Here is a 21,547-nt window from a genome sequence, read left to right as displayed (position 1 = left end):
CCATTTTTTTTTTTTTTTTTTTTTTTTTTTTTTTTTTTTTTTTTTTTTTTGGTAGATTCATCCAAATAAAGGAACAAAATTATATAGATAATATATATAAAAAACCTTCAGACAGCTCTCTCAGCTACGTACCAAGTGTCGAGACACGGTCCGTCCCCTTACGTTATTCAACAAGATCCACTTGTATTTTTCCGAGAGCCTACCCTCAAATACATACTGAATTGACGATACTTCCAGCTTGCATTTTGATAAAAAGCTAGAAGAGGAGCGAAGAGTACTTGGGAAAATTTTCGAAAAGCGGCAATTACAGTCCAGTATAGGACCCTTTAGCCCATTAATGCTCTTCCTTTAGTTGTTGATCGTGCAAGAAAGGATCTCAAAGCACAACTCCGTATGATCTCGTGTCTTCGCATATAATCAATGGCTCCAAGAGAGGATAGCCTGACCCAAAAACAGCTGTCAATATTTCTAAATATGTCTACGGATTGAAAAAGAACTGGTGATGAAGATTTGACCAGGACAATATGGCGAAAAATGGCCTAGCCTTTGTACTTGCCGCGGAAGATGCCGGATTTTTTTTAATAAGCCTTTTCCATCTCGGGACATCTGACACTGATTGGGCTGCAAAGCGTCTTAAGGCCTGCTGCTGGTGACAAGTTCACTAGTCCTTTTGATAGTTAATATCACATGAAAATATGGGGCAGCAAGAGCTTCCAGTCCCAGTACGCCAAGTGTCAAGACCGCAAAGTTTTTATAGTGGTCACACTTGCCACCGGCCATCACAGTAACCTTTACTCACAGCCACCAGGGGTCTTTCCCACGTAAATAAGACATCTTCTTTGCCTTTTTCTAGCTCGCTTATCTGATCAGAGCAGAAGTAACTACTGAAGGAGACTGATCGAAACCCATGACGTACTATTCAATACAACGACAGATTCGTACCAAGAGGACCGTCCAGGCCGAGTTTAACGGAAAGGGGCGTACCCAGATACGACACAAGATACCTATATTAGAGCTGTTTAGCGGTAATGATGTATGTATAGTTTTGTGTTTTTTGTTTTTTTTTAATCCCGATGAATCTATCAAAGTCACTTGCCCTAGGGAGTTCATGATAAGTCCATAGTAGGCACATAACGGCCCATAATACGGAATGAAAACATGGTAGAACCATAGAACTATATATAGATCCGTATGTATCCGTGGAATCTGTATGAGTCGCATGAATCCGTATGAATTTATTTACACCGTATGAATCTGCATTATTCCATATTAGCATGCACATAGAAAACTCATACTTATTGCACACTAGTCCCACAGAACGCCTTAAAGAACAAAACAGCCCCAAATTCCCATAATTCCATATCCCCAAATTGACATAACCCCAAATACCATTATTCCACATTCCCTCAAAATCACAATTCCACGCTATAAAAATTGAAATTTCATATAAATCGCACAGTAATTCAGAACTTCACCTCAAAACCTGTTCTTGTTCCCCACAGAGTCCCTACCAAAAGATTACCCGCTTGTTCTGCACACTTTGATTCCTAAAACACCCACCACTTCCTCCCAAAAAGGGAGGTCACATTGCCAAAGCCTCGCTTCCTGGACTAAGCTGGATGAAACACGGTTGGTGTCACGTGATATACCGAATACAGGATAGGATGTCTGTCCGAGGCGAACTCTTTTACGGTTCCGGTTACTGGGCGTTCGAATGGACACTGGTGACGTTTAGTTTGATGGGCTAGAAACCAAACTGCGTTTTTGAAAGATTTAGAGTCGACTGTAGCAATCCTCATCCCATGTAACCCTCTTTTGGGAAGAGGCCACTGACGAGTTGCTCACGTTGCAACTTATTGCTAGACACTGGAAGGGTGGAGATGTCGAAGCCATTGATGGCATGATCAGGATTTACAAGTATCATTACAGGAATTACTCAGTTTTTATCAGCAGAGCTCCATGCAACAAGCACAGATGATGACGGCATTCTTTGACATTTGCGGCAAAATGGACACAGATGCGTGGTTTACCCCAAAATATGTGAAAAACGAAGCGAAGGTTGAGGACATCCTAGATGATTACAAAACGGCGGTCTAGTCACAAATGAACACGGCAGTCAAAGTACGGAAAGGGACTGAATCATCAGTCACTGAAGAGAAAAAGGTCCGGTTTCTCGCTAGAGTGAAACTGATGGGATACGAAGAGGGTGATTTTTGGTCAGTACGCGTCTTACGAAACCGTGGTGCAGGCAGTAACGCCATTCAATCTCAAGGACCGTTTCTTCGCCAGCAGCAAGATGGTTCTCTCGCGCAGAGGACACTATGAGGAAGGTGTTCAAAATACTTGCGAAAAGCCCCGAAATATGCTGGAACTGGTTCCATAAACATGCGTTCGAGGATTGCACACAGACCCGGCCCGATTCTAAGAACAACCTTGCTTTGTGGTTGTTGCCTGACTGTGAAGAAGTGACTGGAAAAACAAGGAACCTCTGGTAAAAAGGCAACGCAAAACACTTTGCTACTCGATTTAAACATGGCCGATATCGTCTGCTGAGGCTTGCATCACAGGTAGACAACACCAATGAAGGATCTCGGCGACAATGGAAGAACAACGTCCGTCACGCTTGCTGGCCAAACTTGGAACAGTAGGATTTACCGTCACCCACCTCAAAAAGGTCATAACGGATCTCCAGTCATATATGGTCTTGTACTTAAGAATAGCGGGTACCAAATACAAGCCCGTTGGTGTCGGTACCATTCACGTCGGCAGGTATACTGGATCGTTCTTTTGGGCACCCACGCTCTGTGTGAGTGGTGAGTACTCAAGATTTCCCCGATCTCGACACACCGATCATCATTTACACGGACGGACACGAATACGCTGCGAGCGCAAACACACTACCCTCACTTGGTTGGTTAAGGCTGCGAGCAACTTTGGGAATGTCACCGCTACATGACCCGTGAACCAACTTCGAGAAACTCGGGATGAAGATGAGATTCATCAAAGCAACAAATGTGAATTGTTAAGGGCTGATGAACAACACGCAAGGCAGAGGCCTGCATGGCCGATATCCAAGCCAAGATGGCTGCGCAGGGTCCTTTGGATGCCCATTGCCAGAGGTATACGATAACCTCATGCTTGGCACAGAGAGGAAAACGGCAAACGCAGAACGCAAATACCCTCGCATAATTCGGTCTTTGCCTTATGGTGAATCGCAGCTGTCGACTAGTTATGCGGCCGACAAAGCACAGCCGCAGAACCTACCCTGGATTCGTTATTTGATCTGAGCAACACCTCATCACAGCCATTGACCGCATCACGAAGCGGCATTGTGGTTTCACCGCATTTCCAAACACACCTTTTCTCTTATGAACAGCTCCCATCAACGACAACGAACATGTCTCCCCCATCATCACTCCCGGCGAAACCACTAATATTAATTTATCTGCGGTGTCGCCTGTTGCTGATTATTCGACGCATCTGGACGGTTTCAGGCCAAAACTGAGGAGCTCAGGCAAAGATTCAGCCACTTGCGACTCGATCTGAAGCCTTAAAATCCACACACGTTTTCACCACAATCAACAATCGGATCTTCACAGCTGACACAACTACCACCGCGTCTCAAGCTTCGGTCTTATGACCACCCCCTCTCTACGTGGGGCCTGTTGCGCAAATGCAGACAAAATTATCGTCTCTCTAGCGACTTATTCGGGTACACACGGATGATTCTGCTCGAATCAGCAATTGCTCACCTATGCGTCATACACACCACCCCTTCAAGAAGTCACATCTTTGAATCTTGCGCTTGGACCTTAGGAAAACAAACTGGATTTACAAAATCCACACACGAAAGATCGTCAGAGGACAATGACCCCTCGGACATTCTTAATGACGCACCTGGTACACCTGACACGTCAAATTAGGTTGCACATGCTGGCTCTCCTGACCCACCTCGTGCCGAGGATGCCACGCCGCATGCATCGTAATCAGCATTCAACGCGTGCCCATCAATCTTCGACATCAAGTCTTACCGCCCGGCTTGGTCGGCTTTGTTGACGCGGCAGTCCGAGAGTTAACCATTTTCAAACCCCGCTCGAATCAAACGTTTTCTGCATCTCCTTGACCGACATACCTCACTTCTTACCAACGTCAATCGCCTTGCCAAACCCGCCACCGTTTGTGGCGTGCCCCTCATTACCGAGAAATTTGCGAAGACGTCCATGCAAAACATGAAGCACGCTAAGAGTGTCTTTACACCGCCTTCACACCGCTATCACCGACAACAGATGGCGACTTGTCGCACACCCTGTCTACGGGAAACTCGTGGTGACAGCGGAACTAGATGAGATGCAAAATTCAAGGCGATGAAAGTGTCCGTTGAAACGCACACTGGCGATATTCCAAAAGGTGCAGTTACTCAAGCTTCGTACTCACTATCGACGAGCTAGACAAGAAAACCGACGGAAAGGTGAAAGCGAGATGTGTCGCCCAAGGGTTCAAGCAACCATCGGACCCGAGGATACATCCTCACCAGTCCAACTGCCCGAGAGATCCAGCGCATTTGTGATATCTGCCGTAACAAACTTGACAGTGTAACAGATGGACGTATCAAGTGCATGTTTACTCGCAGAGCTGGACGAACCAGTATACATCGGGCTACCCAAGGGTTTGCCAGGACTAACGAGAACCATATGGAAGTGCACGAAAGCATTGCACGGATTGAAGGACTCCATTAGAGCATGGTATCAGACACTCAAGGAAAAACTAAAGGGATGCCTTACCCGTACCATGTCAGACCATGGGTCGCTTACCAAGAAGACAGAAAGGGGATCATGCAAGACGCGCTCTACGTGGACGACTTATGGGTCAGCTTTCAGGATAAACCGGCTTTTGATGACTTCAAAACATACATGAGTGATGTTGCTGAGATGGAGATCAAGAATTCTGGGACATGAGTGGTGTCTGCGGAATCAAAGCCACAGAGTCGAAGGGTGGCTACCGCCTACACCAACCGAAATACGTAAATGACTTGCTCGTAAGGTTCAAGGAATTAATCATCGGGAGGAAGCAGAAGGGGTCAATCGACCCATATCTTCGACCGCAGAACCTGGATCCAATTGACGATAAGGGATCAAGCTACATCACAAATCGCTCGGTTGTTTCAACTGGCTTGCTGGTAACAGCAGACCCGATCTGACATTAAGCCTGCTTCATTCACCAGAGATGCCACGCGTGTGGATTCGCTGGGGCTTAAGAAAGTCTTGATGTATCTAGTGAAGCTCTACGCTTTCAGTGATGCCTCGTTCGCTAAGGAAGAAGAAAGGAATTCCAGAGCCGGATACATCATACCCGTCAATGGGCCCCTCTCGCTTGGAGAAGGAGAAAGCAAACACTAGTTACGACAAGCACGTTTGCCGCAGAGTATGTGGCGTTGAGCCATACGACCACGGATCTACTCTGGATGAAGGGTCTATTCAAGCAACTTGGAGCGGGAATGACCGGAGTGTCCAAGATACTACAAAACTACGACGGGGCTGTGCTAAGCGCAAAATGTACAGGAAACAGCCCCCGCAACACCAGTTCCGTGGATATCAGGGAAAAGCATATCCAAGACAGAGTCCAAAGAAGAGATGTCAAAGCGCGACTGCCAAAGTGGGACTCGTTGTCACAGCATAAAGTCTCTGGCAGATTCACCCAATCACTGGCCTAAGCTGCTCCGGGGAGGCACCACCCTAAGCTCGGCTTTGATGGCACTTTTGCCGTCAGCATGACTGCAGTTCGAAGCACGTGAGGTGACTGACGAAAGTCTGCCGTGCCTCGTCCAGGCCACAGTCACGTGATGCGCCAAAGACAGGACTGGCGATGGGATGCCAGGCCCTGGCGGCGGATTTTTCCCCACCTGCAAAGGCGTGTGCTCTTTTCTGCTGCCAGGCACTGGCGGTTTGCAAAGAAACCACGGCGACCTTTAATTTGGTGAGCTGAAAACCAACTGCATTGTTGAAACCCGGTGCTTCAAGCAGAGCCAGCCGCGCGCAGACAAAACCTCACCGGCACGTCCCAACCATCTACGCCCTCTCAAAAGCCTCTGGAAAGAAACAAAAAAAAAACACAACACCCGCTCCATGTCGCTCGTGGACGACTTGCGTGACTTGGAAACATCCATCGCCGCGCTCCACGAGCAAATCGCGCCGCTCCAAGAAAAGCATGACCGCATGTTCCGCGAGGCCCGCGACTTCGAGGCCGCCTTCAAAACCAAGCAGCTTGTCCGGCCCGTGCCAGGCGGCCGGGGGCCCGTGCCGGCAACCGCGGACGACGCGCCGCCGTTGATTGTCCACTCTCATTTCGACGCGTCCATCGAAAAGTACTTCCGGACACCGGCCCTGGAACCCGGCCCTTCGACCCCCGCGGTTCTTCTGCGGAGACAGCTCCAAACGGCCGCGGGCCGCGTGGCCTTGGCAGAGAGCATATTCCGGTTCGGCGGCATCACGGCCTTTGCCATCAACGACCGCTTGTACGACCAAGAGGACGACGCGTTGTTGGGGCTCCGTTTCGACGTGTTGTGCCACGCAACGCTGCGGTTCATGGCGCCGCACTACATCATTCTCCGAAGGCGGCAGCCGGCGGCCAAGACGCTGGAGTCGGCGCCGGTTTCGGCGCTGGTCCCGGCCCCGGCCCTGACTTTGGATCCGGCCCCGGCCCTGGCCCTGATCTCGGCTCCAGCGCCACAGCCCTGGCTGGTGTTCCGCTACACCACGCCGCCGTACGTGCCCCTCGACCAGCTCCAGGACCTTCTTTTGCAGGGCGACGAGGGGCTCCAGAGCTTTGCCGAGCACGTGCGGGCGCTGTTGGTGGGCGTGCAGTACAAGCACGACAAACTAGACCAGCTCGCCGGCCTTTCGTACGCGGCAGTGTTGGGCCATGGCGCGGCCGATACCATCGTGTCCAAGCTCGAAAAGGACTTGGCGTGCACGCGCGCGGTGTTGACGATGAGGCGCCCGGCCGCGGCTGGCGGCGTGTTGGAAATCGAGCTTCTTTGCGGCCGCCTCGACGTGGACGCCGTGCACTGCACGTTCGGTGACGCGAGATCCGAGCTTGTTGTCCAGACCATGTTGCACGGGCGCAGCTTCCAGGCCTTGGCCGCGGCGTTCTCGGACGTGGTGCGGTACTTGAGGGAAACGGCGCTTCTTTGAGCTGTGCGTCCGATATCTGCCTTCTTGAGCCACTGAGGAGGCTGGGGACGCCCAACTTGGGTCGTCTTTGAACAGCGGGAGCTGATGCCACTTGCCGGCTGGATGTACTGTTTGATGTGCATCAACACTCCGACAGTTGTTGGCTGGATGTGCACCGACTCTGTTTAATGTGCACCAACACTGTTCGATGTGCTCTGGCACTGGCTCGGTGCTTTCGACATTTAACGGTTGGATGTGCACCAACACATGCTGTGTGTTCTCCGACGCTTGAATGTGTGTTCTCCGAGGATGTGTCCATTGGCCGCAGCGGATCGCGCAGAGTGCTCGGGTTGCGCAGACAAGTGGACTCCTGTTGCGTCGCCTGAAACCAGAGATACCTTCAAACAAGACAGGATAGCTTTTGCATGCCAGAGAGAAATACATGTTCATTGACATGGAAAACATGTCTATGCCCATGTCTGATATGTCCATGCTGGCGGTCAGGCAACTCATGCCAGTTATGCTGCTTATGCCAGTTATGTTGCTCATGTCAGTCATGCTGCTCATGCTCATATCCCAGAGTCTGCCAAATGGCGCTGGTCCCGCCCGTATACCATACTTGGACGGGGTGAGCCCACTGCGAACAGTGGGGGCACTGGACGATAGGAACAGCCCGCCTGAAGGACGATGTTCCGGCTGCACGCACGTGGCTGCATGGCTCTCCCATTTCACTCGTGGCAATGGCAGGGTGTTTTTCATACTAGGCCCCAACCCATTCGAAGTGATTTTCAAAAATCAGACTCCACCCTGACCTTTGATACTAGGCCCCAACCCATTTGGGGTGATTTTCAAAACTCAGACTCGACCCTGAGCTTTGATCCTCGACCCAGGCCCATCCGAACCCGATGTCGTCTCTAATCTCAGCTCGGGCTTACTTGTTGTCTTTCAAGCATCGGCCTTGAGGTGTCACATAGAAGGACAGAACCATTTTCCCTGCTCCCCAGAAGCCTTCTGGTGGCGGGCTAATGGCTTCCTGGAAACCACTTTTACTACTGCAAACTACTTCAGAAAAAAGAACATCACTAGTCTCTGAGAAACGCCACCATATGGATTTTCTCTGACGGTGCATACGAGACATCTGGCCATCAAGCCATCCATCTTATTGTGAAGATCATACAAAACAGTTTTCTTCAACAAACAAAGACTGCTTTTCAAGAACACCGTGGAAGGCTGTGGGTCTTTTCCACACCCATATTCAGAAGTCTGACGTAGCATTCATCTTTGAGATCCCATACTCGAAATTTTTTTCCTTGCGACTCTTTGTAGTCACCCTAGTGCCTACATTGACTTTCGTCTGCATTAAAGTGTCGATTCTCTTAATCCGAAGTGCGGCGAGCTTCACCCCTCGTATCGAGGGAGAATCTAAACAGACATTGTGGCAGACTCTCATAATGAGCTCAAATATTAAGAGAACAAATCATTTGACGTACTGATTTTGAGACTCGAAGTAAGAAGCCTTTACAGCTCTGCGATTTTGCCTCAAGCTTCTACTAACTAGTTGGTTCTCTGTATACCAGAGTGCCCAATAGCCTATACTACTAGATCGTAGTTTGTAAGACAACAACACAAACCATTTGACTTCTGAAAGTTATGTGACATGCAGTTTGCAGTCTTTCGTCGACACACGCACCCATCTCGTAATTTATGCGTGAAACACAACATTATCTTTGCGTTTATTTTTTAACAATCATATAGAGACTAAACCATACGTCGCCGTGTCATTTAAGCTTATACTCCAATCAACCACGAAAAAGTATTGCTTTTCAGATACGACCGTATTCTTTCCCTCCTCAGAAGGCATTGCCAAACCCGGCACCAGTGGGCTGGTAGCCCAAACCAGTGGTTTGACCCATCATGGGACCATTTGTGATCATCAAAGGTTGACCAGCTGCGGGCTCATCATCTGCGTTTTCTTTTTCCTTTCTTCTTTGCAAATCCTCGTATACCTCCTTAAGTCGCTGACCGTTCTCATAAGCAACGGAGATCTCGTATGGCTTGATGAAAGCACTCAAGTCGTGCAACCAAGAAATCTCAAGCACATAGTCGTACTCAACCAAGTCGTACCCTACGTATAAGAGAGCGGCAAAAGCCTCGTGGTTACCTGTCTCCACAAAGTAGTCCAAGGCCTCATGCGCAATTTTCGTGGACCCGGAAATACCAACAGTCCGGATCAAGTCTGCCCACAATTTGTCGCCCTTTAAGATAGAGATCGCTTTGTTGAACTTCTTGTGTCTGGTGTACAAGGTGGCGGAAATCTGTCTAAAGAAAATGAGTGAATGATTCTCCAATCTCTCGGCCAAGTCCAACGAGTTAAATCTGTTGCTAGATTCACTCTCGATAGCAGAACGCAAGGACTTGTAGTCTTCTTCCTCAATCAATAGATCATGGTATGCACCGTTCACAATTGAGTTGTTTTTGTCAAGAACAGAAATCAAGAACGGCTTGATCAATGGCAAGTTATCAGATTTGACAAACATTCTAACGAGTCTTGGCAAGTCGATCTTGGATTTCAAGACAGACAACAAGTCGACCAAGAGTGTTGGGTTCTCTGCCAAGTAAAAGTTGATGGCTTTGTAGTAAATCTCGAGGTTGGATACTTTAGCAATAATCTCCTTGAACGAGGAGTGGTCAAATGCGACTTCGGATCTCTCAATCATTGTCAAAGCAGCATTGTCCCATTCTTCATAGTGGCAATACAAGAAAATCAATTCGGGATACAAGTGCGCATCCTCGCAGGCGGTCAACACCTTAGGAATGTTGATTCTGGACCAGAATAACTTCAAGTGTTCCATAACCTTCTCTGGACTGTACTTTGAATAGAGGATGGCAAGCTCGGTGAACATTCCCATGTGAGCCCTCTCAAGCCCAAGACCACTCTCGAAAAGAGAAATCACCTCACTGAAATACCCGCTGTGTTCATATGTCTTGACAAGTTCTGGCAACTCCTCAGCATCGATAATCAAATTCAAGCCACAAATCTGGGCCAATCTGAATTCCTTGTTCTCAATACAAGCACTGTTCACCTGCTTCCAAACAGATGTGTTAGAAGCCTTTCTAGCGCAGTCAACCGCTCCTTGGTAATCCTCCAAATAAACCAATGTGGTTGCTAACTTTGAGTATTTAGAAACATTGGAATACAAGATCTTTGCAGCCTTGTAATTCTTAGCCTCAAACAATTTGTCACCAATGTCCTCCAATACCGCAACATTTGGTCCAGCCACAAACTTCTCAATTTCAGATAATTTGCCAAGGGATGCATAGCAGTTGATCACGGCATTGTCAATCACTGGTTCTCTCAAAGTCTCTCTTGACATATCCAAGAAAGGAATCAATTCTTCTTCTTTTCCAGCACGCTCAGCGATCTCGATGACTTGCTCGAAGTTCTGAGGGTTCCTCGACTTGACGTAAGATTCGATGGCTTCGGGGATTCTCAAACCGTTTAATTGCGCAGTACCTAATTGATACCATAAATCAGAGGTGTTGTACTTTTCGGCATACTGCTCGCCTCTGTCAAGAGACATGATGTCCTCAACCAACACTTTCATCGCTTCATCTCTCATTTCAAACTTGTCGTAGACTTCAAAAGCCTCCTCAAGCAACTCATTGTCGATACACAATGGAGCTATCTCACCAGCATCAAATTTGTCTAACTTCTCGATATAGTTGGCTACTCGAGATGGGTCTGCTTTGATAGCGGTCAAAATTAACAAACCTTGTAAAGAAGTGTTGTCGTTGAATGGAGAAGGCTCCAAAATGATCTTCTCCAACAATTCAATCAATTCTTGGGGTAAGTCATTTTCCATGAAGGCCTTAACAGTGATCGAGATTGGTTCAGGGTCACTGAGCTCGGGAATTCCCGTCAGAATAACGTGATCAATAAGCAGTCTTCTGTGCTCATTTTCCGAGTTCAATACCTTCTCCCACAAAGAAAAGTCAGACTTGCGTAACAAGTATCTGGCTTGGTACTTGTACATCTTGTTTTCATTTGTAATGTTAATCAACTCATTATCATTGCCACCCTTAGAGTATGCAATGTAAGCCAAGTAAGGGTCTCTCTTCTCACAATACTTACCCACAGACAATGTGTCATAATTGTTATTCTCCTCCAAAAACTTTTCAGGACTGTTGTTCGAGTCGATATAGATTTTAGCCAAAGTGTTGAAAACCTCTTGGTCTGTAGATCCTCCCTCAAGAGTCTTTTCCAAGAAAGGCAACAAAATTTTTAAACGATTTCTCTTCTCGACCTCACTCACCAACTCTTTTAATGGAACTCTACCGAGCACAGACATCAACAAACTCTTGATGATGTTCTCGTCACAGTCGACGTCCAACAAACCAGCAACAACTTGTGGCGTGTTGGCTGGGTTAACCTGCTGAACATAAACTTCAATGAATTTGAAGTACTTGTTCTTGTACAAGTACAAAATCAAGTCATGAACAAAGTTGAATCTGTCACAAACAATGATCAAAGGCAACTGGTCTTCCAACTGTGCTTCTTTCAAGAAGTTTTTAACTTTCTCGCCATTGTAAACATTGTTATCTCTGACAACTCTTTCGATTTCCTTTATCTGGTTCATCTTAGAGGCAGCAACAATATACTTGTACACAACATCTGGGTCTTGTGTCAAGTTAACAATCATCGACAAGTAGTAAGATAAGCCTTCATTACACTTGTAAGTTTCGAAAAGTTTGATCAAGTTCAAAGGACCAAGAAGGTCAGAGTACTTGGTCGCGACTTGTATCACAACCTGCAAATTTTGTTGCATGTTGTGTGTCATCAACTCATTCAAACAAGCCATGGATTGTTGAACATTCAATTGACCAAAGTAAGAGACCAACCAGTCATTTGGTAAAACATTTGTGTGTACGATGACTCTCTTGATATCCTTCAAATCGTCGTAGTGCTCCAAAGCTCTTTGGAACAAGCCAGACTTCTCACATAATCTACCAATGCTTGGTTTATCGTAATGACTAAACATTTGGTTGCCCAAGATAGCATCTGCCACTTGAGGTGCGTGCATCAAGTTGACTTCCAAAAGTTTGGTCTGCAAGTGGCCATCAGAAGGAGCATCTTTCTTAAGCGCATCCAACAAGAAGGCGGTACCCTGCTGAATAAAGTTTTGGGAGAAAAACAAGTCGGCAGTGCTCTCAATATTCAAGCTGGAGTCATCATTGGCCAAAAGCGATGTAGCAAACTCGCTAGCTTTATCTGGGTTGACGCGCACCAAATTTTGGATCAAGTTGGTGTAGTCTGGCTGGTAACCGACCTTCTGGCAGTAAGGTAAAATCTTGTCAAACTGACCTAATTCCGCCAAACAAGAAACAACCTTGATGTTTACATTAGCGCGAATGTACACGGCCAAAGCCAATGCGGGGTCATTGTAAGACTTGACAATATCACCCAACTCCTCGGAAGAAGTCAATTTGTCCTCTTTCAACCATTTCTCAAACAAAGGCTTGCGGTCTTGTTGCAACACTGGCTTAGCAAGTTCAACCGACTCATACTTGTTCAAAGAGCCCCTGTCTAACAAAGTGGAGAAATACTGCAAAATAGGAGAGATCTGGCCTGGTTGCGGCGTGATGTGCTTCAACTTGTTGATGGTGTCCTGGGTTCTCAACTGCTCGGAAGAAGCAGCGACTTTAGCAGCGTTGGCGTAGTCACCCTGATTCAAGTAGTTCTGGAATTGCTGGTTGAACAAGTTCTCTGCGCCCGGGAAACCACCACGCGAGGCGAGCGATAAGCCCAAAGGCACGTCGGATAACTTTTCCAAAACATATGGAATAATCTTGTCTTCGGCAACTTCAACCGCAAGCACTTGGCCCTGTTTGTTGATGGTGATAATACCAGTGCCATCCTTGTATGGCGCGGCAGTGAACACAGGCTCCGCGGTAATTCTGTTCACAAACAAGTTGGAGCCAGACTCGATGTCATACAAGTGAATGAATCCATACTTGGTCAAGATGTAAATGATTCCGTACTTGTCAGAAGCCTGCAAGCTAATAGGGAAATCGTTGGCGGCATCTGGAGGGAAGAAGATGTCCACAATCTTTTTCTGGAACGGTGGGTTACCATCAACGTGGTCAATTTCAATGATGTGCAAGCTTCCCTGGCCCAGCGCTGCCTTATTGCCGATACAGAACACCTTGGTGGGGTGAGGGGCGCCGTTCAACTTGATTTGAGCAAACTTGCACACATGGCCAGCAATGGCCTGAGATACGCCTCTGGACTTGCAAAAAAGCTGGGTGTGGCCCGCAATGCGGCCCTCCTCCTGCGCAATGCCGGTGACGGCAAACCAATTTAGGTTGGGCTCCGCGACAAAGTTGATAATCTGGCAGTTGTTCAATGAGTGGTGTCTGTCACTCAACTTCTCCGGCCCGTTATTGGTGCCATCGAACACGTTCCAGATGTAGATGCTGGAGGCGGTGACGAGCCCCAAGAACTCGTCGTTCAACCACTTCCAGAGCACCACAGGGCTCTCGAGGGTGTGCGACTTCAACCGCTGCTTCGAGCCTAAGTTGAAAACCTGCAAGGCAGTGCCGTTGGCACGCAATGCAATCACGTTTTGCTTTGGGTGCATGATGGCATTGTCCGCGGACATATTCTTGCGCGTGACCTCGAAGTTCAGGTGCAAATCGATGATGGCCACTGTGTTTCCTTGAGCGCCGCTTTCACGCACACAGATGTAGTGGTCAGACTCCAAGGTTGTCGACTTGAAGTCAAGCAGCTGGGGCTGGATGCCCAACTGAGTCAACTGCGACAACTGGGTGAAGTTGATCGGAATGTCGGCCATTGTTTCTCGGCAGTTTCCGGGCTTTTCTGGAGTGTTCCGGGGACTTCGGGTTCGGTTGGTTCTTCCAAGAAAAAACTGGGTTTTTTCAAGGGGCTTTGCGGTATTTTCGGTGGCGGGAAAGCTGGTCCTGCTTTCTCTGTTTGGGCTGGTTTTGGAGCCGGCTGATTCAAAGACAAGAGGAAAAGAACAAAATTGTTATTTTCTCGTTCAATTAAAATGCAGTGGGGATAGGGAGAAAAGCCGTACGATTTTTGGTTGATTGGTAGGGTTTTTCTGCGTATGTTCCACTCACTCAATTAACTTCCACGAGTGCTTTTGGACAAGCAAGTCATGAGTGGGGGCGCCGGCAACGTCGCTGGGAGTGCGTGGGAGAACCGCGCCTGGCTTACATAAGCGCGCGCGGCCCCCGTCAGATTCCATGGGTGTACGGGTGTCTGAGTCCATACACCCGCCCCTACTCCTTTGGCAGCCGCTGGGATATCTGTTCGTAATCCAGGGATATTCAACACTTTATGGGTTGTGCATCATAGCGCTTTCATATGAATAGAAAGATAAAATGGCGGTAGCCCGTTGTATTTTATGGGGGTCTGATCGTTGTGTGTTTTTGGTCCGTGGACAGAAAGAAAGTTGTTGCGAAGATTCGTGTCACGAGATATACTGGATTTTTGCGGCCGGGATCTTTGACTGCGAAATTGACAAAGTGCGCTTCACATCAAGAACACAGGTTGCTCCATGTGTAGAGCCAGACACCTTTACCGTGAAAAGATAATAAAGAAGAAAAGAAAGAGAAAGAAAGAAAAGAGAAAGGAAATCGAAAAGAAGAAAAGAAAAGAGAATAAAACAAACAAAGAAGCATAAGTGGACAGATCAAGACTCTTTTTGACTCTCCAGGCTGCCCTGCTAATTCAGCCTAGTCGCGGCTTCGAGACATGCATGGCGATAACAGATTTCTACCCAGCTCAGAGGCACCAGAAAGCCTCTGAAATACAAAAAAAAATCCCACTTATATTAAGCACAGTGGACTTACCGATAAAATTCGTGTTCGAACTCATAGATGCATACGGCACCGCTAGCTTATGTAGCCCATGTCCCGTAGTGCTCCATGGCTCGAAGGCTATCGATTAGGACTACCAGTAGCCCGGATCCTTTCTGTGATTTCAGCCCATTTTCCAGCCCTCTTGCTATTTTGTGCGCAGCCTCTTATAGTGGCGGCAGCACGGATTTCAACACGTCCTCCACGATCCGGTTCGTATACCCAGTGGTGGAATTCGGGTCGCTGTGGGCCCTGAACTTGTCCAAGTATTTCTTCACACAAGCCCATTCACTGCCGTACCAATCGCCCGTGAGCACGGAGATCTCCGTGCGTTTTCGGAGCTCCGAGCCCCCGCCCTGAAAAAGCTGGTTGGTCTCCCAATCGACTATCCAGTAGCCGATTTTGCGATACGCGATTTTCACGAAGTCCGGCGTCACGAAATCAGACGCGCTGTCATCGAGACTGGCCCACGCAACTAGTGCCTTGGCCAAAACCAAGATGCCCTCGGCCGCCCGCATACTGGGCCGTGTGGTCAATGGAGCCAAGGAACACAATCTGTGGGAGCGTGTGAACACCATCAATGAACACACGTACTCCTGGATCTCCGCATTGGCAAAGACGGCCGGCAAGAGTTGACGGGCCCTCAAAATCTTGTCGTGCGGAATCTCCGAGGCAGGCGTCTCCTGGCGGGGCACATGGCAAAAACTCTGGCAAAACCAGATCCTGTCCTTCACCTGCCGGTGTAGTCTGGGAAACCTGTCGCCGGCAGCCATGACCGGCACAATCACAAACATATCAGGTATTGTCACCAAGTACTCGCCAAATCTGATCGGCGTGGCCTTGTCTATATCTCGCGAGGCGAGAGTGTTGTAGCGCTCGATCTCATCAAACACCCTGAGGATATCTGACTTCACCCGCAACGTGGCCTCGAGGGCCTCAAGGTTTTTCCAGATGACTACTTTATATAGCTGGGGCCGTTCGCCCTCGCGTGATTTGACCATCTGCGAGACTAGACTGTTGTACGTTGGGCACAGGTGGAGGTCTATTTCCACCATATCGTCTGCAGAAAAAGACAGCAAGACGACATTTCTGAGTGCCGCCAAGCAGGCCGCGTAGTCGTCCGTGTGGATGGCAATGTGCTTGCCGGCTATGAAGGCAAGCGAAAGGGCCGTCCGCAAGTTTTCCATTGCTGGGGCGAGGACTGCAATGTAACGGTCATTTCGGGGCCAAGGTCTGGTCCTGCATGGCGCGCTGGGCTTGGCCAAAGCGGCCAGGCGAAACCGCCTGACTTTCTTTGTTATTTTATTTTGATTTTTTTTTTACTTACTTGTGGGCTCTGTTTCTGTTCTCGACAGGTATAAAATCTGGATCAGTGCCAGATTTGTTTCCAGATCACGTTCGCCACCAATGAGAGGCATGTCGCATTCGGAACGGCGAAATCAGTAGCGTACTACGGTTTGTGCTGGGCAAACATTTTTGCAGTAAAGACTGTTGTAGTATGGTCAAATACAACAAAAGTCACCTGTTGCTATGGTTGTTTCGTTGAATATTAATTAGAACTACTGGTAGATTTGAAGCGGAATGATGAGATATGTCTTTGCGCGATGGTGATTACAGGTTAGCCTCCATGCATTCAAGCACAACCTAGCTACGGCACTATGCTCAGTCCAAATTTCCCTTGAGAATCCGAAAAGCTAAGCCGACCAAAAATTGTGCTCTTGGCGGGCCCCATATTTTTGCATATCCAGATTTTAAAGAATTGCCCGAAATCTGCACCGAAACTATACACGGCTGGCGCTATACGAGGGTATATTCAGAAGTGTGGCCTTGTGCTGCCTTGCAATCATCTGCTCGTTTTTATCTCTGGAATCGGTTATAGAAAGAATTCAGCCCAATGAATGCAATCAATCTCTTTTTTCCACAATATCTGCCGCTGTTCCCCTGCCGCTGCTCCAACTTTCCTAATATGGAACATATCAACGTGTCCATTTTCTGAGCCCTGCGATAGCCGCATCTGCGTCGCTAAGCAATTCTAGACCCTGCAAAGTCAGCACACTATTTGTTCGGACTAAAGACGATTTTGGACTAGCTCCCCAATTTTTGAAGACTTCCTGGTAATGTCAATTCTACACTGAAACCCAAAATAGTGCTTGAATCTCCGAACCCAGCTCGTAAATTAGTTTATTGGACATTCCGGATGTGGTACCGGATGCGAACAATCGCGGTCTCCGATACATGGAGGCATGTTTGAACCTAGAATTTATTAAAAAATAGTGGCCGCCTGCAAAAAAGAACCTTAAGAACTTCTATAGGTGGTGGGCGAAGCACTTGAATCGTAGAAGAAGCGGAATCGCCAACTATTCAGCATGCCTCGAATCACTAGTATATGGGATTATCCGCTAGTTGAAGACTTGTTTTTGGAGGACGTGATGCATCCCGATATTCCCAAGTATGTGGAGCACTTTCAAAGATACCACCAGTATCCAAAACTCGACCCACACGCTTTCGATGTGCACGACTCGAGGTTCCAAAGACAAGTCAAGTGGGCCCATTTGATGGTTGATTATTTTCACCACATACCGGATGAAATCCTCTCTGAAACACATCGATGGATTGGCCTTTTCGAGCCGTTGGAAGTCCGCCAGTTTGTTCGGGTCAAGTCGGCCAAAGACCAGGGCGTGGTGCTTCTACATTTTTCTTCTCCATCTAGCAAGACTGATCGTCTCTACGACAAAGAAATTGGGCTAGTTAAAATCTTCTTCCACAATCTCTACCTAAAACTCATCCACGACTTGAATCTGGAAAAAACACAACAAGAGCTCGACCGCTTAGAAACAAAATCCGGTCGTGCTTGCAATGCGCGGGAATGGGATACCTTCAATATAGAAGAAGCCTGTTTTTTGCGCAACCTTATCGAGACAAAACTATGTATAGAGCTACTTGCCAAAGCGCAGATCTCTTTCGAATCGGAATCGGGCTTCATGCTAGTTGAGGAATACAAGCTTGAAAAGACGGATTTTCTCTTGAGTCCGTTTTTGCACCGCTTGATGCGAGAATCCCCTCAACAAATCAGATACGAGGAGCTTTTGGCTAGACTTTTTGACGAGAATGGGCCCATTGGCTCTGAGCAGAGCTCCATAAATATAGATGTTTTGGCAAGGGGCCGTGAATGGAGAGGCTTCAAATTTGGCTTCCCAAAGTCTCTCAAGGGGAGAGTGGCAGAATTGCTTCAAGCCCACGTGAGGTCCAGCTACAACAAATTTCATATACTCCATTATACAGAGTCGCCCTATGACGAAAATAAGTTGGAAGCATTCGGTGTCATGCGTGTCAGCTCTCGCTCGTATCCACGAGGCTCGTTCGATAACCCGGGCGAATATTGCAACACCAGTTTGGATTTGAGTGAGGACTATCGGGAGTGTTTGGAGTGCGGAAGACTTATACTTCCAAATCTAGGGTGCCCAAATGAGTGCAAAGACCCTTTGACAGGTTTTGATGAGTCATGGGGATTTCTTAGCTGTTGAGGAACTCCTGTGTAATTGATTATGACATAGCTCTCTCGTCCGTAACTTTCGTATGCGAGAATTTTTTACTGAAGTATACGATTGATACTTTGTCTCCTTTAATAAGCACTAGATAGTCCAGATTGATCTCGTGGGTAGCTGCATTAAGCTTACGGGCTTTACATTGCACGAATCCACCACTTTGCCTCTAAATTCCGCGCAAGTGATAATATTACATGTTAACTGCGCTCTGTGCTCCCCACCTACAAGCTAGATTCAGAATATCTGCAGCCGTTCCCGCAAATTTGCTTTAACAATAGTTTTTAGGCGACGAGCGTGGAATCACTACTGGCCTCATCTACTATGCCTGGGGTAGCGTACTCAAAATGGCCTCATAGAACGTTCCACAATATTTCCCTCGATGTAATTCTGCCTGCTCCAGCAAGTTGTCATATATTCCAACTTTACTGCTGTAAAACCAGTCCCAATGGCTTTAGGAAGATGTGGAATGCCTACTTTTTCGTCATTCCGAAGAATGTGGAAGTAAATCTTGGTCAAAAATTCATCGTTTGTGGTGAATTATGAACGCGCAGAATTTGGGCGGCCCCGAAATATCATGAATCACGTAATTTATTACAACACAACGAAGCATATTATTTCTTTAAGCACCAGATTGTTTGGAAATACTTACTTAAGCCATATAGCCGCTTTTTCCCTTTTTGGAAATATATTTTGATTTTTTGGCCCCGTAAAAGAGTTCTCAATATAATTTCGCACGGCTAATCAATTTGAGAAATAGAAAAAGTTCCTTGCATTTTTTAACAAATATTCAAACACCCTTAAAAAATACTGCTGACTTTTGTTGAACTCAATAAGCACACAATGTGAAGCTTTTGAAATTAGTTTTCAATTATGTGGTGATGTTCTCTTTGTGGTCCGGTAGAGGCAACGTCTAAATAACTAACTCCTGTAAATCATAGCCTATAAATTTCCAAAGCTTGATGTGAGACGAAACCGCAGCCAATGCTTCTGCGGGTGGATAAATTAACTTTCTATTAACTCACTTTAGATGGTCGAGAATGATGTCTTTTCTGGTTCAGAATGACCACGTGAGGTAGCTGTTTGTCATGGAAAATTGTGTGACCCAGATCAGCAATTTCGAGTTCAACCATGATTCAAATGCAGTTCACACTAATGATAAGAGGCCGTGCTATAGTAGCAAAGGGTTGCGATGAGGGTAGCTTGGAACGCAGAAAAAAGTCGACCCAGGCTCAGATGATGGAGAATACAAAAGAGAAAACCGTAAAAGAGGACCGTCCATATGGTTAAAGAGTCAGCTCAAAAGAAGAAGACCAAAAGCATTTTGAGGAATGTGAAAATGATCAACGAGGGAAAATATACATAAAGAATATCTGTAAACAGATGCATGCACTGACTTGTCCATAAACCTACCTTGTTTTGAAACGTGGCGGAGGCTCAGATCTAAATCTTTGCATACGTCTACCGAAAAATAGCAGGTACTGAAATTTCTTGATCATAATGTATGATTTTCAGTGTGAGAAATCTTCAATTCGCCGGTATCTATTTTTGGAAGAGGAAGAAGAAAAGAGACGAAGTCACCTTTCGCAGCCTCGTTTTTGGATACTTAGAGCATGAAAAGTCCCAGGTATATGTTTCGCGAGAATACAAAGGCGGGTTTTACCTAATATTTTAGATCCAATCAGATATTTATTTCACTATGGAGCAACATAGAAGCTGTATAGTGTTCTGTTGAGAATCTTCTACGGAGCAATATATGACCCCATTAATGCCTTCAATGAATTTGGGTGTTCGAGACAATTCAACATGATTTTTTCAGGAATTTGTCAGACTCATACAAACTATCGAATGAGGATTGGCCCTAGGAGTCAATAGAATCTTTTTTGCTGAATTAATTTGACTAGGGGGTTAAGACAACAAAAAAATTCCCAAAATTTTTGCCAGATCCCGAACAAATCTATAGTGTCAGATCACAACCCACCGCTGTCGCTGCGATATGGCCTGAGTATGTCCTCTTGGCTAGTTTTTGCGTGCATCAATTTCGGCGCAGGTTTCAGAAAAGTCGTTCAAGCAGAGGTTCTTATTGTATATCATGGATAGGTTGTCCGAGGATCAATTTTTAGAACTAAAAATTGTAAAGATCAACATAATACTCTGCTGAATTAAAATGTTCAACATCTTTCAGCAATAACAACGAAGAAACATAATATTATAGGACTACGTGGCGGATTTAGAGCCACATAAAGATTCATTGTTGCCTGACTTCCCCAACTACACAAACCCACATAACCTTTCTAGAATAAAATTTGCCCTTTTAACGGTTTAAAAAGAGTTTTGAATTGTGTCCTTTTTTTGGTAGATTCATCTGATTAAAGGGGCAAAACTATATAAATAATATATATAAAAAACCTTTAAACAACTTCCAGCTACGTACCAAGTGACTTAGCTCGGCCCGTCTCCTCCGTTAGTCACGGCCTGGACGGCCCTCATGGCCCGTATCTGTTTACGTATTGGATATTACGTCATCGACTCCTAGGATAGGTCTCCTGTAGTAGTCGCTTCAACTCAGATGGTTGTAGCGGCCTTAAGGAGCCAAATTCCTGCGACGCGCCACGCCTTCTGGTGTAAACCTTGAAAATCGTGGTGACGAACCAATTTAATTTCGTTAAGTTCTCCAATGAGTTGTCGGCTGGGGCCAGCATCCATCTTTGGCCCACTGGGTATAATTTTTGAGCAGACAAACCAAAGATGTTTCTGTCGCCTCTTTGAGCTCAGAAAGCCGCAAGTTCGTACATTCGAGAGAGAATTACAAGTCAAATGTCATATAACGCTAAAAATGTAAAGTACTACAATACGCTTTTCCTCGATGTAACAGTACTTTCCCGAGGATGTCACCATCCTCTGGGATTAGTCTGTTAGTCACGTGGCACGTTGGTAGAATGTGCACGTGAC

At 46.7% G+C, this 21,547-nt stretch overlaps 5 protein-coding genes across 5 annotated transcripts; 3 read left to right on the top strand and 2 right to left on the bottom strand.

Annotated features, from left to right (window-relative positions):
- Nucleotides 1–6,031: 6,031 nt before the first annotated feature.
- Nucleotides 6,032–7,190, top strand: CTF5 (Ctf5p; the record flags this gene model as incomplete). Its single annotated transcript, XM_018858395.1, has 2 exons — nucleotides 6,032–6,647; nucleotides 6,729–7,190. The coding sequence occupies exons 1-2, from the start codon at nucleotides 6,123–6,125 to the stop codon at nucleotides 7,188–7,190; spliced, it is 987 nt and encodes a 328-aa protein (XP_018710894.1). The 5' UTR covers nucleotides 6,032–6,122.
- A 442-nt stretch (nucleotides 7,191–7,632) lies between these two features.
- METBIDRAFT_12391 (uncharacterized protein) lies at nucleotides 7,633–7,980 on the top strand (the record flags this gene model as incomplete). Its single annotated transcript, XM_018854223.1, has 1 exon — nucleotides 7,633–7,980. The coding sequence occupies one exon, from the start codon at nucleotides 7,633–7,635 to the stop codon at nucleotides 7,978–7,980; it is 348 nt and encodes a 115-aa protein (XP_018710893.1).
- Nucleotides 7,981–8,747: 767 nt separating this feature from the next.
- Nucleotides 8,748–14,169, bottom strand: CHC1 (clathrin heavy chain). The gene has a single exon (XM_018856041.1). The coding sequence runs from the start codon at nucleotides 14,018–14,020 to the stop codon at nucleotides 9,020–9,022; it is 5,001 nt and encodes a 1,666-aa protein (XP_018710892.1). The 5' UTR covers nucleotides 14,021–14,169; the 3' UTR covers nucleotides 8,748–9,019.
- Nucleotides 14,170–15,220: 1,051 nt separating this feature from the next.
- METBIDRAFT_12389 (uncharacterized protein) lies at nucleotides 15,221–16,471 on the bottom strand (the record flags this gene model as incomplete). The annotated part of the gene is made up of 2 exons (XM_018854222.1): nucleotides 15,221–16,254; nucleotides 16,381–16,471. 2 exons carry the CDS (start codon nucleotides 16,469–16,471, stop codon nucleotides 15,221–15,223), a joined length of 1,125 nt encoding a protein of 374 aa, XP_018710891.1.
- A 948-nt stretch (nucleotides 16,472–17,419) lies between these two features.
- Nucleotides 17,420–18,577, top strand: METBIDRAFT_12388 (uncharacterized protein; the record flags this gene model as incomplete). Its single annotated transcript, XM_018854221.1, has 1 exon — nucleotides 17,420–18,577. The coding sequence occupies one exon, from the start codon at nucleotides 17,420–17,422 to the stop codon at nucleotides 18,575–18,577; it is 1,158 nt and encodes a 385-aa protein (XP_018710890.1).
- Nucleotides 18,578–21,547: the final 2,970 nt, after the last annotated feature.

Source organism: Metschnikowia bicuspidata (genome assembly GCF_001664035.1).
Source record: "Metschnikowia bicuspidata var. bicuspidata NRRL YB-4993 chromosome Unknown METBIscaffold_4, whole genome shotgun sequence".
Classification (NCBI taxonomy): Eukaryota; Fungi; Ascomycota; class Pichiomycetes; order Serinales; family Metschnikowiaceae; genus Metschnikowia; species Metschnikowia bicuspidata.
Note: the sequence above shows the minus strand (reverse complement) of the source record. Positions and strands in the feature narration are given on the sequence as shown.